The sequence below is a fragment of the Mchenga conophoros genome, linkage group LG19 (assembly GCF_057382185.1).
Source record: "Mchenga conophoros isolate Kocher_MC1m ecotype Shallow Benthic linkage group LG19, M_conophoros_male_GT1.1, whole genome shotgun sequence".
In the NCBI taxonomy this organism is placed as follows: domain Eukaryota; kingdom Metazoa; phylum Chordata; class Actinopteri; order Cichliformes; family Cichlidae; genus Mchenga; species Mchenga conophoros.
The window spans coordinates 21,410,233-21,435,290 of record NC_140544.1 but is presented as its reverse complement, the minus strand read 5'-3'; the positions used below and the strand labels follow the sequence as shown (position 1 = coordinate 21,435,290).

The 25,058-nt window shown below is 41.5% G+C and overlaps 1 protein-coding gene across 2 annotated transcripts in view; it reads left to right on the top strand.

Annotated features, from left to right (window-relative positions):
• Positions 1 to 25,058, top strand: part of sptb (spectrin, beta, erythrocytic) — a 41,794-nt gene that overhangs the window by 4,078 nt on the left and 12,658 nt on the right. The window contains exons 2-22 of one of the 2 annotated variants that reach the window (XM_085258007.1): positions 387 to 657; positions 11,987 to 12,138; positions 12,269 to 12,442; positions 14,207 to 14,304; positions 15,395 to 15,475; positions 15,600 to 15,715; positions 15,819 to 15,931; positions 16,008 to 16,195; positions 16,429 to 16,546; positions 17,063 to 17,221; positions 17,381 to 17,683; positions 17,763 to 17,913; positions 18,237 to 19,107; positions 19,274 to 19,411; positions 19,856 to 20,615; positions 20,855 to 21,057; positions 21,707 to 21,797; positions 22,176 to 22,322; positions 23,410 to 23,676; positions 24,101 to 24,325; positions 24,798 to 24,887. In XM_085258007.1, coding sequence (XP_085114133.1) covers positions 510 to 657; positions 11,987 to 12,138; positions 12,269 to 12,442; positions 14,207 to 14,304; positions 15,395 to 15,475; positions 15,600 to 15,715; positions 15,819 to 15,931; positions 16,008 to 16,195; positions 16,429 to 16,546; positions 17,063 to 17,221; positions 17,381 to 17,683; positions 17,763 to 17,913; positions 18,237 to 19,107; positions 19,274 to 19,411; positions 19,856 to 20,615; positions 20,855 to 21,057; positions 21,707 to 21,797; positions 22,176 to 22,322; positions 23,410 to 23,676; positions 24,101 to 24,325; positions 24,798 to 24,887 — 4,593 coding nt within the window. In that variant the 5' untranslated portion in view covers positions 387 to 509. Of the gene's footprint in view, positions 1 to 386; positions 658 to 3,128; positions 3,772 to 11,986; positions 12,139 to 12,268; positions 12,443 to 14,206; positions 14,305 to 15,394; positions 15,476 to 15,599; positions 15,716 to 15,818; positions 15,932 to 16,007; positions 16,196 to 16,428; positions 16,547 to 17,062; positions 17,222 to 17,380; positions 17,684 to 17,762; positions 17,914 to 18,236; positions 19,108 to 19,273; positions 19,412 to 19,855; positions 20,616 to 20,854; positions 21,058 to 21,706; positions 21,798 to 22,175; positions 22,323 to 23,409; positions 23,677 to 24,100; positions 24,326 to 24,797; positions 24,888 to 25,058 lie in introns of those variants that run through there. The other variant, XM_085258008.1, reaches the window with a different exon arrangement.

The window sequence follows — 25,058 nt, the reverse complement described above, 5'->3', positions numbered from 1 at the left end:
TACCACACCAATGCCCCAAATTAAATTCTGGTGTCAGTTATAGATACAGCCTCGTATAGATTGAAACTTAAACTCCTCTCCAAAAAAATGAACTGCAGAGAATAAAAGTAGAATTTATCAATAGTTGGATGGCAACTAACTGTAAATATCATCACTGGTTGTGATGCAGATAATATTTTGACATCTTTTAGACTATTAGATTGGAAAATTGCCTTTATATTGTCCCTAAATTAACGTTACATTCTGCAGCCAACAGCCCAATGATATACAATTAACTGTAAGAGCACTAAATTCTCACAATTTGCGGAAAATATTAAAGAAAGTAAACCCTACAGTCTGTCATTTTTTCTATTAATCATGCTCTGTGTATTTGCCCTCTGTTTCAGGCCGCCTTCAGCATTCCGGGTTCATCCTGCCGCTTTTTCCATCTGCTCATCTCCCTCTTCACCCAGACCACCTGAGGACGCCGCCAGCCGTCCCCCCGCCTGCTCGTCACCCTGGCTGCCGCCATGACTTCCACCACAGATTTTGACAATGTGGAGATCACGCAGCAGTACAGCCACATCAACACCCGCTTTGACCTCTCTGATGAGGAACTAGACAATGACAACAGCTCTGCCAGGCTGTTTGAGCGCTCGCGCATCAAGGCCCTCGCAGGTGAGTGCCTGCATAGTAAACAGGCTGCGTCCTCGGTGACAGATTTTCGAGATGACAGTCTTTTTAAAAGCGAAAGAGAAGGGCACAGAGGATGAGCTGTAAAGGGTGAGCACCTGTTTAACTCTAGTTGGGTTGAATAAAACTGTGACCTTCACTCAGATTTCTGTTAAAAAAATTACAAAACTCCCACCGCAGGTCAGCTTTGAGTTTACTCCACGGCTTTTGCTAGCACTCTCCAGGGTTGGTTGTGTATGGATGAATCTAACAGTTACACCCAACCAGCAGCTGAGCCCTGACACTGCTCCACACCCTCTGCAAATAACTGGGATCACTTGCACATTCCCTGAATGTCCAGTGTCTGACCGATCTGGACAGCTGCCCTGTCTCTCTTGCTCCCATAGCATAGATCTTTGGGATTTCTGGCTAAGCTGGTAAGCTGTGACCCACCTGTGGGCCTGCTGCTCTGAGTTTTTAAATAGCAGTGTTCCTGTGGTAGCAGGAAGCGAATCACAAAAGGGGAGTGATGGAGGGTCAACACCATGGTCGGTGCACAAGAGAGATGATAGGACACAAATTAATCTCTGTGGAGTTCAGACTTCTGGAAGGGCTTAAGATATTTAAAGAGATTGTAATGATGCTGACACTGAAACGTAGTCCTCAATGAACTTTGAACAAAAGCATTTTTTAAATGTTAAATGTTGTCAAATACACTAGTATTTAACACATCATCACCACATCCAGTTTAAATGACAAACCTGTTAGTGGGCAATGACACCCAGCAGACACTGAGCAACATTAGCTTTTCCCTGTGTCATCTTTGGATCCACCTGACCAACACAAGTCCAATATTTACTACTTCAGGCGGTCATACAAAGGCAGCAGCGGCTGAACCAAAACATCTGCAGGATATAAAAGCAAAAAATATGCTTAAAGACATTTAAAAGGATCCTTTTATCTCAGCAAACTGAGGGCTATTTGGAGAGTTAGCAATCTGACCCACTATAATAAGAAAATAAATATTTAATAGAATGGCTTTGACAATACAGATCAATGTAGTTGATCACTGACACAAAAGCTGACAACTTCAACTTGTGACTGGATTTTGTGTAAGCACACACTAGCTCTTACATTCTGTGTGATATCTATTATGCGTGAATGCATGGTTTCCTGTGAGGCGGTTATGGGTGGGTATACAATTTGAGTCCAGTGTGGAAAAACTGGGCTCACCGACCAACAAGGAAAACCGCTTTAGGGAGAATTATGTTGCAGACACAGATGACTGGTGTCACTTAGCTGCTTTACCGTCATCATGTTCAATCATGTTAATGCTGCTTCTCTCACTGCTGCGGCTCATTAGTCTAACCCAATTTCCTCCTTTTACAAAATTTACAAACAATTTTACAACCATTTGCTTCAAGCAGTGAAGGCGCCAGACAAAAAACAGAAAATGGGCAAACACAGAAGGCAAATTCTCTGTAAAATTCGGCTGGATAACAACAATTAAAGTAGCAGTTTTGCCGATGAACATCAACCGCTCTCATCAAAGCCATCTTTTTTTGCCGACAGGCACATGTCAGTACATCGGTGGATCTGTGGAAAATTTTTTACTTGTGATTTGAACTTAGATTCAGTAACTCCCATATCTTAGTAGTTTTCAATATTTGATACTCTGGATGGACAAAACAAACTCCACAGGTTTGATGCCGGCTGATATTTTGGGTTTCCAGTATGGGTTTTTTTCCGCCTTTCCAGGATTGTTGTTTTTTTTGTTTTTTGTGTTTATAAAGAAGCACTACTTTTCCTGCTGTCTCTTTAAGTGATGAAGGCTTCTGTGTGGGTGCTGGTGATGTTGTGTTAGAGTGCTGCTGCTGTAATGCAATAAGTGTTTCCTGTCAGAGAAAGAGAGAGAGAGTGAAGGAGGGAGGAAAGTGATAAGAGAAGCAAGAGATGAGAGAGGCTGTGAATGACACCCGCTGCTGATTTACAGCTTGTGAGCTCAGAAATATGCTCTCAGCAAGCCATCAAAGAACATACAGGCCGTACTGAATATACACTAGTTTACACTGCGTCTTACTTTGGCTTAGAAAAGACACGTTTCTTTAAGATACGCTTCAGTTTCATGATGGTTTATTGGCTCAAAAAAAACGACCTCTCCATGTGTACAGTTAACATTCAGCGATGTCACGACTTTGTGGGAGTGTTGGGTATGGGGAGGAGGGGGTTTGTGGGAACACGTGGATGTATTGAAACATAGTGTATGCGCGGCTGGAGCTGGAGAAACCACTCAGATCTGAACTGAAGGCTGCCTGAGCTCTGGTGTTGCCTGAGAGTGGAGGCAGAGCATCACCACGGCAGCAGTGAGGAGAGTGAAAAAGTGGAAGGAGGAAGAGGAGGGAGGGAGGGAGCAGGAGTGAACGTGAGAGGGATCTGGAAAGGAGGACAGAGAGCCAAGAGACTGGGAAGAAGAGAGACGTGGTGTGCCAAGCTCCTCTGCTGGCTCCAGAGGCAGTGTGTGTTCCTGTTGTTGTTTGGGGGTCAAGATGAGCAGCCCGTGCCTGCTGCGCACTGCCCCTATAAGCCAACCCCGGCTCAGAGAGGTCAAGATCAGCGTGAAGGCCAGCAGCAGGGAGACTACAGCCATTCGGAGCAGCAGTGGAGGGGCCAAGGAGGCTTCCAGTCGCTCTTACATGCCACCTGAAAAGGAAGCACCTGTGCGGGTCAGCGTGAGCAGCAGCCGGAGCAGGAGCACGCCGCCGGTCCACAGGGCCCAGAGACCCGAGAGCAGGAAGTCATCAGGGGGAAGCACCTGCAAGCAGCAGCAGCAGCCGGAGCACCACCCGGAAAAGAACGGCACCATCCTGCATGTCCCGCTTGGCGTGGCGCCCACGGGGCTGTCCCTTTTCTCCTCATCTTCCTCCTCGTCCTCCTCCTGCACTTCCAGACGTCAGCGGCCCTCTCGCCCCCATGTTACCCCTGCCCCCACCCCCCTCCTCCTCTCGTCCTCCTCCTCTTCCTCCTCGGCCAAGAGTATGAAGCGAGCTCGCTGGCTGAGTTACAGCACCTCTAACATCTGCTTCAACTCCATCCTGGACGGGCGCTTCAGGCAGCTGCAAGGTACAGGGTCCTGGTGGCAGAGCTGTGCGTGTGTGTTTGTGTGTGTGTTTGTTCACCCTCTTATGCCTCACAGACACTTTTCCAATTATGCCCCTCACTTACCCAACTTGGGTTTCTTGTTAGGCCGGGGTGAGATGGCAGGGAGGTCGAGCTGCGAGTTGAGTAAGTGTGAGGCTAGTTTGTCATCCTGTTGTAAGAACTGGAAAAAGGCAGCAGCAAGTAAGTGCAAACTTCATAGCAGTTGCCATTTTATTAAATGTATTTGGTTGTAATTTATTTATTTCCAGGAAGCTGTGGCTCTGCCCCAATTGTTCACTGACTTGACTTTGAATAATTCATAGGCAAACTCCTAAAAAGGTTGTGATGTTTTTCCCTCCAAAGCCATTCATGGCTGGCTACTGTTACGCATTCTTATGTGCCCTGTTTTTTATTTATAAACAAGAAACATATCCGTCATTGTGCCACCTATTCTCCGTACGGCCCTTTCCACTTATAAACTCTTCCTAAGTATAAAGTATGAGTGCGTTTCGTTCCTAACCTCCTTTTCCCCTGAATGACTAGCAATGGTGGTGTTAAAAAACAATCAATTTCTCTGATGGTTTTACCTTCTCCCTGCCCGTGTTATTAAGGTTTTAAAAGAGAGGTCTGCCGTCACAGTGGATTTTTGTTAGCTTGCACTATGCTCTCCAACTCCCCGATGACAGGAGTGCATTAGTGAGTGGAAGAAAATGGAGGAGACGATGCAGGAACAGAGAGGGGAAATGCTTTTTTTTCCCCCTGTCTCTGCTAGATTTCAAGTATTGACTGATTCTGCAGACTGCAGAGGCAACTGATACGTGAAGCAGCAAAGTTTTGAAGCCTCCCCAAATCAGGGATGTGTCTTGAGATGTGTATTGATCCGCCATGATATTTTATTTACTTCCTATTTACCTGCTATTAGGGAGATATGGCCAAGACTGCAGTTGGGCAGAATAAGATTTGTGTTTCACGTTTATTGGTTTACTTTTGAAATGTACACATGCTCGCTGTTGTCAAGTATGTCTGCCGCCGAGGTTACAAGAAGCAGTCTTTGAGTTGTTTGACTGACCTTTAACCCTTTTAGTTTTCACCAGTGGTGTATGCACCTCTCTCCAAGCCCTTAATCCTCTGCTGTTTTCTAATTATAAATACAATCTCACTATTTGATTGATTCTCAGATTATTTTTTAATGTCTTCTTTAAGCTTGAGCCAGGCTTTACAGTTCACTTGCTTCTTTTGCAGCTGCTCTAAATACCTTTGAGTGAGAACGCATCAAGAAACCCTGGGAGCATCAAATATGCATTAATATGATGCTCAGCAGTTGCCAAGTACATGTAATGAAGACTCAGACAATCCACTTGCCCAGTAAGCAAAATGTTTTAGTCAGTTAGATGTCTAGAAGACATCTGTAGTAGTGTAGTGCTCAGATATTTAGGGTAAAATCTGGTTGAAAGGTCAAGCTTTAGTAGATGTACCAAATCTCACATAGACATTGTTTAACCAGCTATATATCTACTTAAAAAAAAGCTTATTTTTGCATTGAGACTGATTGCTTGATTTAACCTACTCACCTAGATCCCATCTCTGACTGCTTCTCTCTATCCTAGAATATATCTGCCAAAGTATAGCCTGCTTTTAGCCCAATCCAACATTTAGAGATGTTTTTGGTGGTACAAATATGTGATAATAGGAGGTAAGTGTTGGTTAGTCTTGTTAATAAAGCACAGTATGATAGCTGCGGGACAGGTTAAGCTGGCAGTGACATGACTCAGTCATGTAACGGGGTGCTCTAAGACCTTTGGGCCAAACTCAATAAGAGCTGACTGTGGGAAAAGACGGATCAAGCTTTATACAGGGAAACTCCATCAGCATGAATAAGTCATCGGGCTTTCACTGGAGTCAAAGAGTGGACGAGAAATTACAAAGTAAAAGCATGTGAAACAGAGGAGTGTTTAGTAAGGTTGCACTGATAGCAGGCGGGAGGCTGGATAAGGGACAAAATGCAGGCGTGACAAGACGCAGCTGCAGTCCAGTGGAAAAAAAAATGAAAGCGAAGTGAAAGAAGTTGGACATACAGTATGACTGCTGCACTTACACTTAATATTTAATAGCATGGCAACAGCAGGGCAACGAACAGCTGAACAGTAAGGTTATACTCAGCCTGTATCACAAATTATTAGTACAGCCAGTTTTATATTTATAAGCTGGACTTAAATGTTCATGTTTCACTTCCATCCAACATTAATGCTTTCGAATAGCTTTGATTGATCAGTTTACAAACTGTGATACGTTTGCATTTCACACTAGCTTCACAGATTTTTAAGCTGAACTACATAAATAATGTTAAAATGAAATATTAATCAAAAACTGAATTAATGACCAATAAACCGTCTTCCAGCTCAGTTTCATAAAATCATGGATTTTGGTGCTCCAGTCTTCTTTTTCCTGGTGAGTCCACCAGACCTCAGTTGATGTTACTGTTGGCGTGTCGTTGAACACGGCGCAGACAAACATCTCAATAGCTTTAACACAAATAACAACATATTCCATATTAGTAAGTAATCAGAGGAGGCGTGTCCCGATTCCTGCTCCTTTCTGTGACTGAGTTTGAGCTCGCCTTATTTTGACGTCTTATTTTTGAAACAAGAGAGCCAAGAAAACTTTTGGACTTAAGAAGAAATGCTATCTTTGTCTCGTGTTAAATATAGAAGATCAAAAAGCAAATGGAAAACCCAAACCTATGACCCGTAGAGCTAGGGTGTCTAGCTGGGCTCTCTTATGCAACGTTATGGTTCGGATCACTGCAAATCAATACAGCGCTGTCCTCGGTGACATTCCTCCTTATGTGAGTGGTCTCTCCAGAATAAAAGTGCATCCCTTCCAGCAACTATATGTTATATTATTTCCATATTTATTTACTAGGAAATCAAAAAGCTACAGGAAGTGTTGTGGTAAAAGGTTCCAGAGCAAGCACATTGAAGCTTATCCAATAACCTGTATGTAGCAGCAAACCGCTCTATTTGAGCTCTCTATTATTAAGTACTCTCAAGTGTATGAAACCCCTGACTTACATTTACAAATTTATTCTGCTCTCCATCAGCAATTCATGGTGTTAAATCGCGTATTCTTTAAATAATATTTGAAGGTCATAATTCAGCAGGCTTAGTGGCCTCATATTCTCAAAGTGAAGTGCCTCTAAAGTCATCAGTGGTGACACTAAATTATTATTATTATTATTGTTATTATTATACAGCCATCTGGTCTTAGTCACCCTCCAGATTTCATACCCTCAGTTACACTTTAAATTTCTTCCTTAGTAATTTTTGACCCCAGGTGTCCTTTTTGTCTTCATCTGAAATGTAAATTCTAGTTAACCACTCAACAACTGTGGGACTATGAAATGTCCAGAGGGCTCTATTAATTTTAATTGGATCTGCAATAGATATCTCATTACTTTTAATTGATGTGATTGATTTTTTTTCTTTCTTTTTTTTGTTCAGTGTAATTTGCTACGCAGACTTTCTGTGATATAAATGCAAAAGCTCCAAATTTTTATTACATTGTAAATCGGCTCTGAGACCAGCAAAGAGAAACTCTTATATGTATCTCAATACTCAAATATTAAAATCACAGATGTAACCAGATCATGAGTCAGTAATCAGGTTAAAATTATAATTTTCTGCTGCTCTACAAAACCCATAACTGAGTTTATGGGATTAAACAGAACTTAGTTTCCCAAAGAGGGCCGAAGGCTTTTTTTATTTTTACAGAGCACTTATGTCATATTGAGCTTGTTGAACTGTTCATCTGGAGACAGCTCAGTGGGGTGCATGCAAACAACAGCTTCCCTCCCATCTTCCCTCCCCCGTTGTCCTCCCATGCTTCCTAAATGGCCGGGAGCATCCATGTGGGCTGCGTCCCCTCTCAAGGTCTCCCGATGTGAAGTGATACGGCAAAACTCTGTGCACGTCGCAGGGATGCACTGTAATTGTCCTCTCCTCTCTAAAACCCTCTGGAGGCAGCACTCCAAATAGTTCAGAAAGGATTTGTTACAGTTTTTATTTTTATTCGAGCCTTTTTGTGTGTGTGTCTCTGCTTTCTGTGCTGCTGACAGATAATGATGTGACCATTTGTGCTAAATCAACACTGACACCACTAATGGAGCTTTGCATGTTTTAATTGTCATTACTTTTTCATGGCGCAGTTATCCATGTGGATGTAGCCGAGCGGTGTGTGCTGTTGTTCTGCTGAAAGGAGCAGAATGAAGCATGATTTATTTACAGTACTCCGCTGCGCCTTGTGTTTTACGTACAATAACGCCTGATTTCTTCTCTTTGATATGCTAAAGACCGAGCTGCTGCTTCAAAGTTGCTCACTGGGCGGTTTTTAAAAGTAGGGAAGATGCTGCTGGTGATGTGTCTTGGTCTCTTCTCTTGGATGGGTCTCTTTGGACTAAACCTAACACTGCAGTCACTCTCCCCATTACTTTCTTTCAGATCTGACTCACCCTCTTTTTCCTTTCGTCCTCTTGACAGGTTTACCTAGCAGACTCCCTGTCTCCCCCCTCTTTGTCCTTCTTAACCTTTAAATCAATATCTTTAACAACTTCCCTCTACTACCTCTTCTTTTGTTCCTCCTCTTGAGCTGTTCTTTACTTGTTCTCGACAACCTCAGTGTTTGAATCATTTATTACACCAGTCCTTAAGGATGCAGTCCTTTGCACTCCGTGGTTTGCAGCTGTATTCGGGTTTGGGAATAAACAGGGCGATCTGCAGCAGGCATGCCAAAGGGAAGTCATGTGGTGCAAGCTGGGATGACTTGAGGAGAGAATGTCTCATCACTGATCTAAAGTTTAGGAAGCTATGTGTGGGATAAAACAAAAGCAGGGGAGAGGTGGGGATTTGTACTGAGTTGTGAGTAAAATCAAGGTCAGTATAATCAAAAAGCATCACCCTTCTGCTTTACTTGATCCAGTCTAAATTAGTGTACCAGGTCTCTGAGCTTCAATTAAATCCTCTGTGTTAAATCAATTTATCCTTTTACAAACTTCTATTGTGATGCCAAGCAAGATTTAATTTTAAATTGACTTGACTCTGGGGTTTTTACTCTCGCAGAATTTGACTATTTTTTAAATAATAAAATTCTCAATAGCTGAAATAATTTCATGCACTGAACATCCATTTAATCTTTGTTGTATTTGGTTATACTATGAATGGATTACCTGCTGCAAAGTAATTTGTACAAAAGTTTCTGATTTAGGTTATTTTTCATGGAGTAATAACTGCTAACATTTTTGTCCGTTTATCCTTATCTTAGTTTTAATTTTTCATTGTCTGGTACTGGTACTGATACCAGTAGTGGTGACTTATTAACAGCCATCTATCTTCTTTCTTAACCAGTGCTCAGAGGAACTGCAAAAATAATTAAAGCTACATATCAGATTTGTATAAATCTTGAAGTAAATAACCTGAAGGGCTGTTTGGAAGGGTTGCCAGAAATAAAAAAGAATGTGCCAGCAAAGCTTAGTTTTGCGAAATTACAAGTGAACAAAGTAGAAGACGTCTGGAACAATGCCCTTTGGATAGACAAGGCCACCATGGAGATGTCTGCCATAATACACAAAACCAAACACAGCCTAATGACAACAAACACCTCATACCAACTGTCAAGCACGGTGATGAAGGGGTGATACTGGGCACCTTCCAGTCCTTGAGTCAACAATGAAATCCTCTGTATAACAAAGTATTCTAGTCTCACATGTGGGGACATATGTCCGACTGCTAAAGCTTGCTCCAAACTGAATCATGCAACAGGACAAAGATCCCAATCACAGCAGCAAATCTACAGCAGAATGGCTGAAAAAGGAAAAAGGAAAAAACAATCAAGATGCAGCAATGACTCAGTTAAAGTCCAGACCTCAACCTGATTGATATGTTGTAGTGGGCTCTTAAGAGACACATGCATAAACAAATGCCTGCAACCCCACATAGTGTATAAGAGTAATTTCAGCCATATTTCAGAAGCCTTGAGTTGAGGATTTCCGCCATCATCGTTTTGGTTGGAAAAAAATGGATGTGATGAGAAAGTACAGATTGTGACTTATGCATAATGGCTTGTGACTGATAACTTGTTAGCCAATGGTGGTTTCATACCACAGATCATTCATTTTAAACATGGCACAGTATGACAAAAATTTACAAAATAGACTTTATTTTTATTTAGTATGGCCTAAAACGAGTGACTGAGTCGGTAAAGTCGGCAGAAAAGTGTTCTCAGAGGTCATGACAGAAAGCCCCTTTCCCATAGACATGCATAGGACCACTAATCTTTTTGCAACCACAACCATTGCCATCTAGGGGCCTTCAGACAGAATGCAGGCAGAAGGCACTTGAACATTGGCTTCATTTTTCTGACCCAGAGGCCACATCCATTTTTATACTGTCTGTGTGCAAAAGTGCATGAACTGAAGCAAAATTGTAAAGAATTACTGGCTAAAAATTCTCTAAAATGATGTGAGAGACTTACAAAGTCATGCAGAAAATGATTACTTCATGTTAATGTTGATAAAGGTAGTTATACAAGCTACTGAATCATGGTGCGTGTACTGTACTTTAATACACTGCTTCTACATTTTGTTAGTTGGTTGGTTTTATAAATAACACTGAAATATGTAGTGAATATGTAAAAAAAAACACTGTAATATGTCATATTTAGGTCATTAAGGTAGGTCTTATAGAAACACACTGAATGCCCATTTATAGCAATACACCCACTCAGACCTCCCACATCTCCATTCACAGTGCATTTGGCCACAAATAAAATAAACAGAGTGTAGTACATTGGGTCTTTCTGCCATATGGTCCCATCAAAATTGGTTTTATTTTTGCTGCCGAGTAGGAGGAATATCTTCCGTACATTTTAATATGACGCGCGTGTCTGCGTGAGCGTGATGTGTCACCATGTGGGCAGCGCTCATCCTCCCAAAAACCTCTCAGTGTGCGATGCTCATGCTATCTTCATCTTTCTGCCTTGCCATTCCCGAGCTTTTTGGAGCATTTTCAACAAAATTACAACACGTGGCATAAATACGCTGCATCATGTCTGAGGAGGCATTGATAGTTACAGTAAAGCTTTTCCCTTGTGAGCAGACACCAAGCCTCCATTATATAAAAAATCATGAAGCCATATGAGCAGTCATGCTATTTACCAGTTTAAGCAGAAGTGACCGCTAATATCTGCTCCATAATCAAGTAAAAGGTCAAAACTGCCAGATTTAGATTTTTCAGCATTTTAAGAGGCTTGATGGATGGTTTGATTGGCATGCTGTTCGGATTCTAATAAAATAGATGCACTGTACAAATACAGTGGGGATAATAGGACTGGCCCTTTAATATTGGCTGTGTCATACAGAGGAGGTCTTCTCCAGAAGGGCAGCATGCTGACGAGATTGATTGTTTAATGAAGATTCTGTTAGGTGGATATTGATGGATTACTGAACCGGCATACGGGTCACAGGCCTGGAGGCCCAGAGCCTGATTCTTCCTTTGAAGTGACATTTCTTGTTGGTGCTCACAGTGTTTTGCACCCGTTTGATCGGTCTTTTAATTCTGTCTGCCAATCACATTTAATTAAAATACAGTAAAGTTGGTGAAGGAATATAAATTAGGGGGAAGTGGAATAGTTCTGTTTAAAAAAACTGCAATGGTTTTCTATGGAATTTAGGTCTGGTGGTGTTTCCAATATTTGGAAGGGGTTGAAGTTCATTTAAATGTCTCATTGTCTTATAGTCATTTATGCTGTTGAAGTAATAATATTTCCTGGAGGCAGATTTGATGTACGGTGTGAAACAACATTATTAGCTGAGATGAATTTAACAACTGGAAACAATTTGAGTGGATGCTGGCTGCAGACAATGCTAACGTCATGTTTTTTAGCAGCAGTGAAGCAGAAGTATACACCTTTGCTTTACCCTATACTAAGAATTAATTTAACTTGCATGATTTCTGTGGCTCTGGAGCAGATTTGCAGATGTTCTGTAACTCCTGCCAGGTTCTTCCTTCAGCCTCCCAGGCTTCCACTCGTCTAACGTGCCCTTGTGCAAGACTGTAAATCCCTACCAGCTCCAGCGCTGCTCCTCTGTACCTCTGAGGATTTTGCATTATTAATGGGGCTCATGTTCTTTCTTAACTCTCATCAGACGAGCGAGAGGCGGTTCAGAAGAAGACCTTCACTAAATGGGTCAACTCAATTCTGTCCCGGGTTGGCTGTCGCATCTCTGACCTCTACCTGGACCTGCGGGATGGACGCATGCTCATTAAACTGCTGGAAGTGCTGTCTGGTGAACGACTGGTAAGAAACATTTCTGTTTCAGTTTATATTCCTCTTTATATTCTGTGTATTACTCAAAACTCTCTTGTAGTCATTCATTTTTCTTTGAAATGCTCTCCTAAAATCGTTTTTTTTGTTCTGGTCTTTAAAGCCCAAACCAACGAAAGGCAGGATGCGTATCCACTGTTTGGAAAATGTGGACAAGGCTCTTCAGTTCCTCAAAGAGCAAAGGGTCCACCTGGAGAACATGGGTTCCCATGACATTGTTGATGGCAACCATCGCCTCATCCTCGGACTCATTTGGACCATCATTTTGCGTTTCCAGGTAAACCTAGGATATGTGATTGTCTGTGTCATGTTGTTTTAGACTATTATTTCTGTGTACATTGAGATTAAAGAAAAAGAAAAGGAAAACAGAGACCAATTCTTTGTAAATGTAAACACAGCTTATCACAAAAGCATATAAATGCTTCTCATTTCTTTAGTTGAATCCACGGGCAATGCCACTGATAATACAGACTGACAGGCATAAAAAACATTTTTGTGCCACCGAGATGATTCCCAAAGCACTATCAGTCATATCTCAGCATGGTGTGCAGTGTGTCTCTTAAACATCTGAGGAAAATCAAAGCTGGAAACACAAGAACTGGACTAAAAATCAGTGATAACAGGTGTTATGGACTCTTGGTCTTGTCTAAACAGATGGAATTATGAACACAGAAAAGTTTGGTCAGATTTGGATCCTTCATGAAATGCCAGAAAATACACTTTCGAACACACTGAGTCATGGATTGGCCTCCCCAGAATCTTGACTTTAATATTATTGAAGCAGTGTGGGATCATTTTGACAGAGAACGCAAAAAAAGGCAGCAATTATTATATATTCATATATATAAAATACTAGTGTCATTAATATGTATACTATACGACAGAAAGACTTATATAATTCATATAATAACATCATAAAAATATCATTATTTTTATGTTATTATATGTAAAAAAAATTGAATTACACTTCAGCAATCACGTAATCTTCATGTTTTTTCAGCATGCATGTTAAAGGTTCATCAAACCTGATTAGCTGATCTTATAAGTAGTACAATCACTTCAAGTATGTTATTGTACTTCATATGCTATACTCTAATTATGCTACCACTGACTAACAGCGTGCAGTCTCTTTTATTTAAATGAATCTTAATTACATTCTAATCACATTTACATTTGCACTGAAGTGAAGCCAGGGTGTACAGCATATACAGCATGCAGCGTTATACAGACAGCCTCAGATAGTTTCAGCTGGCTGCCTTGCAATGTTATATATATATTTTTTTGTTAGTATCTGTTTTTCCTCAGAACCGTGCCTTCAGGTTCCAGCCATTATTATCGGCTGCTACAGGAGCATCCAAAGCATCAGAACATGTCTGTTTGACTCTTTTATCATCTTGGAGAGGCTGTATATTTATTTTTAATTTGACAGCAACTCTGCTATTTTTAGAGATGTTACTTCAAACAATATAGCCCGCTGCATTATTCAGCCTTTTCAAAAGGACAAAAAAGAAAAAAAAAAAAAAGAACAGGAAACAGAAAAGAAAAGAGTTGACTTGGTCCTGTCTGTATCTTAAAGTCTGCATAAACCAAGGAGAACCAAAGCTGGCTAAATTTAGCCGCCCCTCTCTCAGGGCCTGTCTCTCAGATCACATCACTGCTCTAATTACTGGCCCACTGTGTGGGAAAATAAGAAATTCAATAATTACTACTCCTCTTTCTGTCAGTTGGATCCGATGTCTAGTTTTGTGAGAATCCAGCCAGCAACACTGATGATGTATCATTTTACATTATTTTTTTTTTCTTTTCCACAAATACCCCCCCCCCCCCCCTTCTTTTTTTTTTCCCCCTTAAAGCTGTGATAAATGATGCATTTCACAGTGATATTTGTGCCACTTTGACAAACTGTTCCCTTCTGGTGCAACCCATTAGCAAGATATTAATATTAGTCAGATTTCTTGTTTGTTCTTGTTTGATTGCAAACATGACACATTAGTTAAGTTTCATTATTTACCATCCAGCTGTGCTTGTTGCTGTTCTTCAGATCCAGGACATCATTGTGGAAACGGGCCAGGCGGACCAGAAGGAGACACGCTCAGCCAAGGATGCTCTTCTTCTTTGGTGTCAGATGAAAACTGCAGGGTAAGAGCTACATGTGACTCCTGGCATCATCAAACTATTGCAAATATCCTTTGGGAATAACTGAATGTGCTTCTGACTTTTTATTAGTTTAAAATCTTATAATTCCCCATATTTTTTTTAAATTTATTTCACAACTGACACATAAAGTGTCCTTAAGAGTCTTTAAAGCTGAAAAAATAAGCTACGATTTTCTTGTTTAATTTTTTTACGGTTAAAAAGTGTTTGACATAAGTAAGCACAATTACAAATGCTCATTGTAATGTCCCATCTGCACAGTGAAAATGTAAAGTAATCTTCTTTTTATAGCAGTGGAAAAAATATAATGAATAATAAAACAATTACAGCCAAAATTTAAATAAATGACCAAATATTTGCTCCTTGAATATTTAAAATAAATATTTAAAATAAAATAAACCAAGTAGTACCTAAAGTAGATAAATGTGCAGCTGTGTATAGTTCATTTTTTTTTTTTTTTTTTTTTTTTAAATTAAGCCACAAATAATATTTCTCATAGGAGTACTTTGATGTTTTTGGATATACTCATTAAATGTTTGTTTTATGAGTAGACTGGTAACTCTAATCATGTCTATACCAACTAGTAGATGCGGAAAAAGGAAACCCAACATGGCAGAAGTTAACAAAATCCCCCCTGCCTAGTTAACAGAGATGGTGTAAAAGACACTGTAGACAGATTTTGCTACCTTTGTTCTCAGATACCTCTTTTCGACTTACAAACTAAGCAAATCAGTGTCTGTCTTCATTTTTGGTGTGGAGGCACGAGTGGGAGCAGTCTCTTTAAAACAAATGTATCTCCCAAAAGATGTTCATTTGAAGTATGGTTATTAGCATCCAGCTATTGTTAGCATATAGCTGTTATTCTCTGAATTTATGTCGCTATGTCTGTCAAGATCTTTAAAAAAAAGTGTGATCTTTTGAGTAAATAGATGCTGCCGTTCTGAGAAAGCACATTTCTTTCAAGGCTTTTAAACTGCAGAACTAAAAGCTTGAGAAGTGGGATGAAACCCAGATGCTGATTTTAAACAGCAGCCTCCTCCTGTTCAGTCCGTGACGTCTCCTCGCTGTTTTACAGATATCCCAGCATCAACATCACAAACTTCACCACCAGCTGGAAAGATGGCATGGCCTTCAATGCTCTCATACACAAACATCGGTAAGGGGAGATGAATAGCAAAGCCACTCTCTCCAGCTTTAAAGTGTAAACACACATGAAATCCCTCTGCTCAGTCTCTCACTCTCTGCAATATACTCTCTTACCCTCTATATTTCTCTCCCAGCCCTGATCTGGTTGACTATAACAGTTTAAAGAGATCCAATCCGACCCACAATCTCCAGAACGCCTTCAACGTTGCAGAGCAGAAGCTTGGTGTGACCAAATTGTTAGACCCAGAAGGCGAGTGACTGTGAACATTGTGCTTCCTGGAAAGAAGACGAGTGATTGTCTCTGGTTTGGCCGGGAATGACTTATTTGACTTGTTTTCCATTTTCTTTTATAGATGTTTTCACAGAGAACCCAGATGAGAAGTCCATCATCACTTACGTCGTGGCATTTTACCACTACTTCTCCAAGATGAAACAACTCGCTGTTGAGGGCAAGAGAATAGGAAAGGTGAGTTGGAAGGTGTGGTGTGCATTTTTTATGCGAGTTTGCCCCGTTCACTTACTTAATCTTATTTATTCTTCAGGTTCTGGATCAAGCCATCGAGACGGAGAAGATGATCGAAAAGTACGAGACGCTGTCGTCAGACCTGTTGATGTGGATCGAGCAGACCATTGTCGTGCTGAACAACCGGAAACTTGCAAATTCTCTCAGCGGCGTTCAGCAGCAGCTTCAGGCCTTCAACACCTACCGCACTGTAGAGAAGCCACCCAAGTGAGTCAGTGACAGCTTCAACGCATTACAGTCGCAGTGGAAACTGGATCAGGAGCTCAAGACACACTCACACACAGACACACACTTGCACTCTATTTTTCATGTCTTAGTGAGGACGTCTAATGTACATAATGATTTCCCTAGCTGTAACCCTGACACTAAAACCACATTTTGAGTCTCTGATGTCCAATAGTACTTTTTGTGCAGTTACTTAATTTCTTGTTTTCTCTCAGGTTTCAAGAGAAAGGTAACCTCGAAGTGCTGCTCTTCACCATCCAGAGTCGAATGAGAGCCAACAACCAGAGAGTTTACACACCTAAAGAGGGAGCCCTGGTTGCAGATATCAATAGGGTGAGATGCCTGGATGCCATTTGGAGACAAATCAGAATGCAGAAGATCAACTGTAACAGGAAGATTATCTTTGTGGTTTGGGGTTGCTTGGGTGGACAGAGTTTATTAATTTAGCTAAGTTCATGCTCGAGGCAACAATTAAAACACAAATGAAATTAATTACCCCTGCAAGCCTGTTGTGTATTTTCCTAAATGACAACATAAAAGCCATTTTATTGAAGAAAATTCAAAAAGAACTTTGAGACAGAAAGGAAAGCACAGCTTGGTTTGAACTAAGTTGAAGATTTCTTAGGTGTATCAGTAGATATCTACCCTGTAGTGCCATTACACATAATACTTAAAGCGTACCAGCTCCAGGAGGGGTGCTCTGAACTTGAACTTCACTTTTAAACTCTTTGAAAATGAGGAAAGCTTTCTCATTTTCAGATCTTAAAGTATGAAATTGCTGTAGTTGTTTTGATGACCGACTAACGCAGATTGCAAATCCTCATGATGATTCCCATCATCTATGTGCAGGCTTGGGAGCGTCTGGAAAGGGCGGAGCATGAGCGGGAGCGTGTCTTGAGAGACGAGCTGATCAGACAGGAGAAGCTGGAACAGATGGCGAGAAGATTTGACAGGAAGGCTGCCATGAGGGAGACCTGGCTCGCGGAGAACCAAAGACTAGTGGCCCAGGTAAACCCACAGCAGCTGAACTAAAGCTGTTATGAAATGTTTTGTGGAGTGACATGGTGGATTTTTGTTCGGAAGTTTCAGTCTAAATCCAAAAGTCTTTAGTTCGTTTTAGTTAAAAAATTGTCCATAATTTGGCACCCTCCATTCTCTCCTCCTCAGGATAACTTCGGCTATGACCTGCCAGCGGTGGAAGCGGCTAAAAAGAAGCATGATGCTATTGAGACGGACATCGCTGCATACGAGGAGCGTGTTCAGGCCTTGGTGGACATCTCAAAGGAGTTGGATTCGGAGCGTTATCATGATGCCAAACGGATTGATGTGAGAAAAGACAACGTCCTGCGTCTTTGGGACTATTTGCAGGACCTACTGAAGGCTCGAAGGGGACGTTTGGATAAGAATCTGACCCTGCAGAGGATCTTCCAGGAGATGCTTTACATTATCAGCTGGATGGATGAGATGAAGGTAAGAGCAAAAGATTTTTAAAGGAAGAAAGTAAAAATTAAAAGTTTAAGTGAATTAAGTTGCTTCTTTTCCTCTGCAGGACCGTCTGCTTTCTCCTGACTTTGGGAAACACTTGTTGGAAGTGGAAGACCTGTTACAGAAACATGCTCTGTTGGAGAATGACATTGCTCTGCAGGCAGAGAGGGTACAGAATGCCAGTGCTGCTGCTCTGAAATTTGCCAATGGAGATAGTAAGTCCAAAACTATTTAAAAAGTAACATGAGAAAGTGTGCAGAAGGTATTTTTATGAAGTATTCATTTCTAATAATACCCAACCACTAATTTTCTCCTTCTTCTTCACCTTGATGATGCTTCTTCATCTTTACCTTCTTCTTCTTACTCTTCATCTCTGCATCTTCTTCTTCTTATCCTCCTCAGATATACTTGACAATAAGATGGATTGGACACAGTACAATAAATATCAGTGGCATGCAATATGTGTTAGTACTTACAAGCTGAAATAGATGCACATAGACATAGATGACACTTATGTTGTCATTCGCTCTCTCCTTAGGCTATAAGCCATGTGATCCCCAGGTGATCAGGGACAGGGTGCAGCACCTGGACTTGTGCTACCAGGAACTTTGTGCTCTAGCTGCCCAGCGAAGAGCTCGCCTGGAGCAGTCTCGCCGCTTCTGGAACTTCCTGTGGGAGGTAACAGAGCTGGAGAGCTGGATCAGGGAGAAGGAGCAAATTTTCTCCTCCCTGGATTATGGCAAAGACCTGACGAGCGTGCTGATTCTCCAAAGCAAACACAGTGCTTTTGAAGATGAGCTCGGAGCCCGCCGTGCCCATCTTGAGCAGGTCCTAGCTGAGGGAGATAAAATGATTGAGGCCAAACACTTTGGCTCCCCGAAGATTCAAGAATGCAAAGATGACTTAAAGCAGCAGTGGCAGCAGCTGGAAGAGCTGGCTGCATTTAGGAAACAGAGCCTTCAGGACACGCAGACATTCTTCCAGTTTCAGGGAGATGCTGATGAACTCAAGGCTTGGCTGCTGGACGCTAAGAGGCAGATGAGCAGCGATGACGTCGGCCACGACGAGTACACCACTCAGCGGCTGCTGAAAAAGCACGGCAACTTGAAAAACGAAGCCATCAAGAATGGAGCCACTATTGATGCTCTGTCCAAACAGGCCAACGCACTACCAGAGGAGCTGCAAAACACCCCAGATATCCAGAGACGACTGAAAGACATCAAGGACCTTTACATGGAGCTCATGTCCCTGGCTGACCTGAGGCAGAAGAAGCTCGATGACACTATGGCTCTGTACACCATCTTCAGTGAGACAGATGCCTGTGAACTCTGGATGGGCCAGAAGGAGACGTGGTTGGTGGATTTAGAGGTGCCTGAGAAGCTGGAGGATTTGGAAGTAGTACAGAACAGGTGCACAGACAAATTATATTTTAAGCATTTAATCACTCCTGAATTAGATTTGCATGTCTGATTAAAACTGTGTATTTTTTGCAAATAGCATTACATCTACTAATCGTGTATTTTTATCCAGTAGATTGTGCAGATGTTGTTTTCACCAACCTTTTCTTGTTTTCAGATTGAGTATTTTAGCTCAAGAAATGGGAAATTTCCAGTCACGAGTAGATGATGTCAACAGAGCGGCAAAACAGCTCGAGGACAGCAGACACCCTCGCACCAAAGAAGTCAAGGAATGTCAGACGCGACTGAATAAGAGGTGCCGTTAACGAAGTTCACAGTTATACCTGAGACAAATAACAAAAAAGATGCATATCTGAGATCAGACGAGGTCGGGCGTGCTCAGGGTGGTATGGCCGTAAGCTAAAAGATGCATATCTGAAGCATTTAATACTGTATAAGGTTTTGAAATTACTTTAATGCAAAGATGACATTCAACAAAATTTCCGAAAAGAAGTCTTTAATTTAGTACTTGAACACAGAGGCAATGTTAAATTCTTCACACTTCCAGTTACTCTTTTAGTTTATAACAAGCTCTGCACACCACTGCAAAAATGGGCATGCAGAAATTTGTCTACAGACAAATGAGCTTTCCTTATTTTAAGAAATCACACATCCATAACTAAACATTATCAAAGATACTTTAATAACAACAGTGACCCACGGAGTATTAACCTCTGTTATATAAAATATTGTTTCCTAGATGGGAGGCTTTCAAGGCGATGGTAGAGGAGAAGAAAAAGAAAGTAGATTCTGCTCTTAGTCTGCACAACTACGGCCTGGAGTGTGACGAGACAGAGGCCTGGATCAGAGACAAGACACGGGTGATTGAGTCCACGCAGGACTTGGGCAATGACCTGGCAGCTGTTATGACCATCCAGCGGAAACTTTTCGGTATAGAGAGAGATTTAGCCGCCATCGACGACAAGCTCAATTTCTTGCGGAAAGAAGCTGACCAGTTGGCCCAGGACCACCCGGAGAATGCAGCAGACATTTTGGCCCGCAGAGGAAAGCTGGACGCTGCCTGGGACATGCTCAAAAACACCCTGAAAGACAGAGAGGACTCTTTGGGTGAGGTCAGCAAGTTGCAGACCTTCCTTCAAGACATGGATGACTTCCAGTCCTGGCTTTTCAAGACCCAGAAAGCTGTTGCATCAGAGGAGATGCCCGCCACGCTGCCAGAGGCTGAGGAGCAGCTGAGCCTTCACGATGCTGTGCGTGAAGACATAAACAACCACGAAGAGGACTTTCACCGTGTGAGGGACACTGGCGCTCAGGTTACCCAGGGTCAGGAGGACGATCCTCAATACCAACAGCTCGACCAGAGGCTAAAGGGCATGGACCGTGGTTGGTATGAACTCCAGAAAATGTGGGACAGCCGCAAGAACTTTTTGGACCAGGCTTTGGGCTTCCAGCAGTTTTTGAGAGATGGCAAAGCAGTAGAGGCGATCCTCAACAACCAGGTAATGCATAAATAATATGGCTTGTCTTAATGTTGTGTTTAAGTGGAACAGTCATCAGTTACCACATGGGATGAGTTGCTAATGAAGGGTTAGTGATCCTACAAGTATTTAAAAGTTTGTGATATGAAAGAATGGGACACGGTCAGTTCAAACGCCCAGTGCTGACACACGGCCTTTCTTAAGGTCGTGCATTTTTCTGGTTATTTTTTCCCAATACAATTATTTCGGATTTATTGCAGGAGTACACTCTAGCCCACATAGACAAACCTGACACGTTGGCCGGGGCAGAGAAGGCTTTGAAGAAGCATGAAGACTTTGTGAGCACCATGGAGGCCAACGAGGACAAAATTGACGGAGCGCTGCAGGGCGGACAGCGACTGGTGGACAACAATAACCTGTACTCTGGGAAAGTTCAGGAGAAAATGGGCTCGATCCAGCAAAGGTCAGTCAGCATGGTTTTTGGTCAGCATTCATTCAAGTGAAGTGTTGACAGAAGGGCAGTGCATTGGAGAAATACGGTTTTGATATAATAGTATTTGAGCTTCACGTGATTTCAGCAATTCTAGAAGGGATCAAGGAGTTGATGATGATTTAAAAATCCTAATCTGTAGAGTAATTAGTGACTATGAATGTTAAATGAATGTAGTTCAGTCTGAAAAGTCATACAAGTACAGAAAAGCAATGGATACTTAAGCAAAAATCTAATGTGAAATTCAGGATTTTAGCAGGATTATAATGTGAAGGATTTTCCTATTTTCAAAATATAACCACAGGTACTGATCTAATCTGTTCAGATCAGCAATTAAAAGACATCAACAAGACGGTGTATAGAGGGCATGGGAGCGACTCCCATTAACTCCCATAATTCAGCTTGGTAGATGGGCACCTGCAGTAATGGATATTGATCGTTAAGTCAGAGGTATTCTTCACAGTGTAGCAGAGAAGCCGTTTTTTTTGGTGGAGGAGGAGCTCATGTAGATACGTGAGTTACATCTTGTTTGAAGTGTGTCACAGAGGGATTTCTTAGAGAAAAAAAATACTGTATGTTTAATGCATTTTCTTGTTTTTTTTTGTGTGTTTTTTTACTTCAGGCATGACAAGAATAAACGAAGAGCTGAGGAGGTGTCTGAGAAGCTCAGAGATAACCGTGACCTGCAGCACTTCCTGCAAAACACACAAGATGTAAGTTCACTGTCAGTTTACAGTTTATTTGGCCATTGGGAAACATCAATTAGCACATTAATTATTAGCTTAATTATTCCTTCACTTGCACTTGACATCATAGTGTTTTCCTCTTTTTATCTCGTGATTATTTGAGTTAATTTGCCAAGCACATCCTGCTGTGCTTATTCTAACGCTGTGCTTTTGCCTGTCCTAATGTTTAGAATTGAGGTCCCATTTTACTAATTGGTAAATGCTGTGTTTTGTAAAGATAATGAAGTAAATCCTGCTTGTGTAAAGTTGCTTCTGCATAAACGTCGATAGTTAATGTTTAGATGACTTTCCAGAGTATAGTGGGCATTTTTGCATGGATCTTAGATGTTCTTACTCTTGCTTCAGTTGACAGTATGGATCAATGAAAAGATGCTGACAGCGCAAGACACATCATACGATGAGGCCAGGAACCTGCACACCAAGTGGCAGAAACATCAAGCCTTCATGGCCGAGCTGGCCTCCAACAAGGACTGGCTCAACAAAGTAGATCAGGTCAGTAAAAGTTAAACGCTACTCATTACTGAACTATTATGATTTCCGCTTAAGAGCTGCTCAATCTCTTTATAATTGCATGTTACAACAACTAATTAAGGCTCCCTTTAGTCAGTGAATGTCATGGCTATTCCAATAAATAAGTAATGTAAGTGGTAAGATGCCTATCACAGATTAGAAATTAGGTTTTATTTATTTAGCATCACATATTACTTATATTACATGTACAGTTTTAGAAGATGAGGATGACTGACTGCTGCTCAAATCACAATGGACTGAACCCCCACAGCTCCCCCTGTGGGTGGTGGGCCCACAGGAGGGTGAACCCAGGTACATAATTTGGACTAAGCTTGGCTAGGCGCCATGGGTTAAGGGACAGTCACCAGACGCTCACTACTACCCTGAGCATGTGTCCAGAATGACCTCTCTGAATGGCTCTTCATCTGCCACCTGAACCAGGACAAATTTGCCATTGGAGATACTACCACGGTCAGATCGGCCCCAACAACATAGCTCCTAGGGCCTACAACCCCCCTCCACCACGATAAGGTGGTGATTCACACAGAGGAAATGAATCAAAATGCCTCCTAAGTGAGGTGTTTTTGGCATGTCCTACTGAGTGTATAGCCAGGACATGCTGAAGATATTATCCAGTGGATGGATGGATTTTGCATATAGTATATAGGGTCGGTTCACTGAAAATAGCAACAAAAATCACTTTGTGATTGCAAAATTTAAACATTCAGAAATGTTATCTGTCACAAGCTAATTGAATATGTTCAGTGAAGCGCAGGGTGATGTGCTATTAGGAGCTAGTGTGCAACAAATAACTTTAATTGGAATAAAAAGGATGTAAGTTAAAGCAAAGGAAAAGAAGTATGAAGGATAAAAGAAGGACACTCAGAGTGTGCAGATTTCACTCTCTTTGAATGTCAACATATAAAAATCTGAAATGTACACAGGTACTAATATACTCATGTACTAAGTGTTCCACTTGCTTTAGATAATTTATGTATCTTATTTAAAAAAAAGTCATATAGTGTTTTTCCTTCACAGAAACATTCGTCTTTGTTTTTTGCAAGTACAGGAAGGTCAGGAGCTGATGGAGTTCAAACCAGAGTTTGAGCCAATTGTGACGGAGGAGCTGGCCAAACTTCATGAGCTGTGGGACAAATTGGAGTCCACCACCCAGGAGAAGGCACGGCTGCTATTTGATGCCAACCGCTCTGAGCTTTTCGACCAGAGCCTGGCTGACATGAAGAAGTGGCTGGGTGAGCTACAACAGCAGTTACAGAGTGGAGAGGAGGATGTTAAAGACCTGACTAAAGCCAACATCCTGCTCAAAAACCATCAGGTTTGTCTCTTAATGCACCATGCTCTGCACACTTTAGATTTGTATGCTGCCTTTTCTTTGCAGTTCCTCTTCACACGAGCACCCCACTAAACAGAATTAAATAACTGGGAATGAAGGCTTTATAGCTTTAGGATTTATTTTGTGTGATCATCTTTGTGTTTACTATTTGCATCTAAACACAACAAACTCCAAAAAGCTTTGCATTTGTCTGAAAGAAAAACTGGAACACAAGCTACACTAAATACTAAATTGTAAACATAAGCGCGATCTGTACTATGAATTTATATTAGAAAATTTACATGAATTAAAAACTGTGTCTGAGCTCAGTTTCATACATAAATGGCATGACTAACTTTTACCGTCTGCTACATCCTGATTAGTAGCTTGAAAGGTTATTCATCTTCATGTTTTTTTCCTATGCCAGATGATGGAGAACCAGGTCCGTGACCAAGCTCGGGAGCTGGAGGAACTCCAGGAGGCTGTCAGGAAGCACGGCGGAGGCAGGGAGGACCAGCCGGAACTGGAGGCTGAGCAGCAGGCCCTGCAGAGAGACTTCCAGCAGCTCCTCACCCCACTGGCCCAGCGCAAGGGCAAGCTTGAAGCCGCCAAAGCTGTCCATCAGTTCTACAGAGACTTGGCTGATGAGCTCGTAAGCATGGATCCATTTTCACAGCAAAGTGTTCAAAGTCACTACTCTGACAAAATGACCGATAGCAGAAGTTGAGAATAAAAGCCGTTAAGTGCTAGAGTTACATTTGTGTTCGCACAAAGCTGAAACCTTATCATAACGTAAACTTTAAGGTTTATTTCTTTGCTAAAATTTGCAAACCTAAAGTATGAACTAGCAAAACTACTAGCTAAGGTGAATTTGTGTAAAGAACAGTTTAATCCCTCATGGGTTGCACTGCCTTAATCCACTCTAGTCAGCTGAAGAGAGCTTAAAAAAGGATTTTGACTGTTTAAGACATTTGGTCAAGGGTTAAACATTCAATAGAAGTCACTTGGTCATGGATGTTTTTTAAACAAATACATCATAGATTTATCAATCTCTTCACAAATTTCAGCTGCGTTCTGTCCTCTTATCATAACCTACTTTTCCTTTATTTTTTTCTCTCTCCCAGCTCTGGATTGAGGAGAGGATGCCCCTGGCAATGTCACAAGAACATGGCCACAATCTTCAAACTGTGCAAATGCTGTTGAAGAAGAACCAGGTAGAGATTTATAGCTGCATAATAACTTGTGGTTAGCTAAAAAATTGTAACACTGATTCATTTCATTGATTAATTTACTTTCTTAATTAGTCTATAAATCACAGCTTCCATAACATGTCAGAAAATAGGGAAAATGCCCCAAAGCAAGATGGTAAAATTAGTCATGTTATA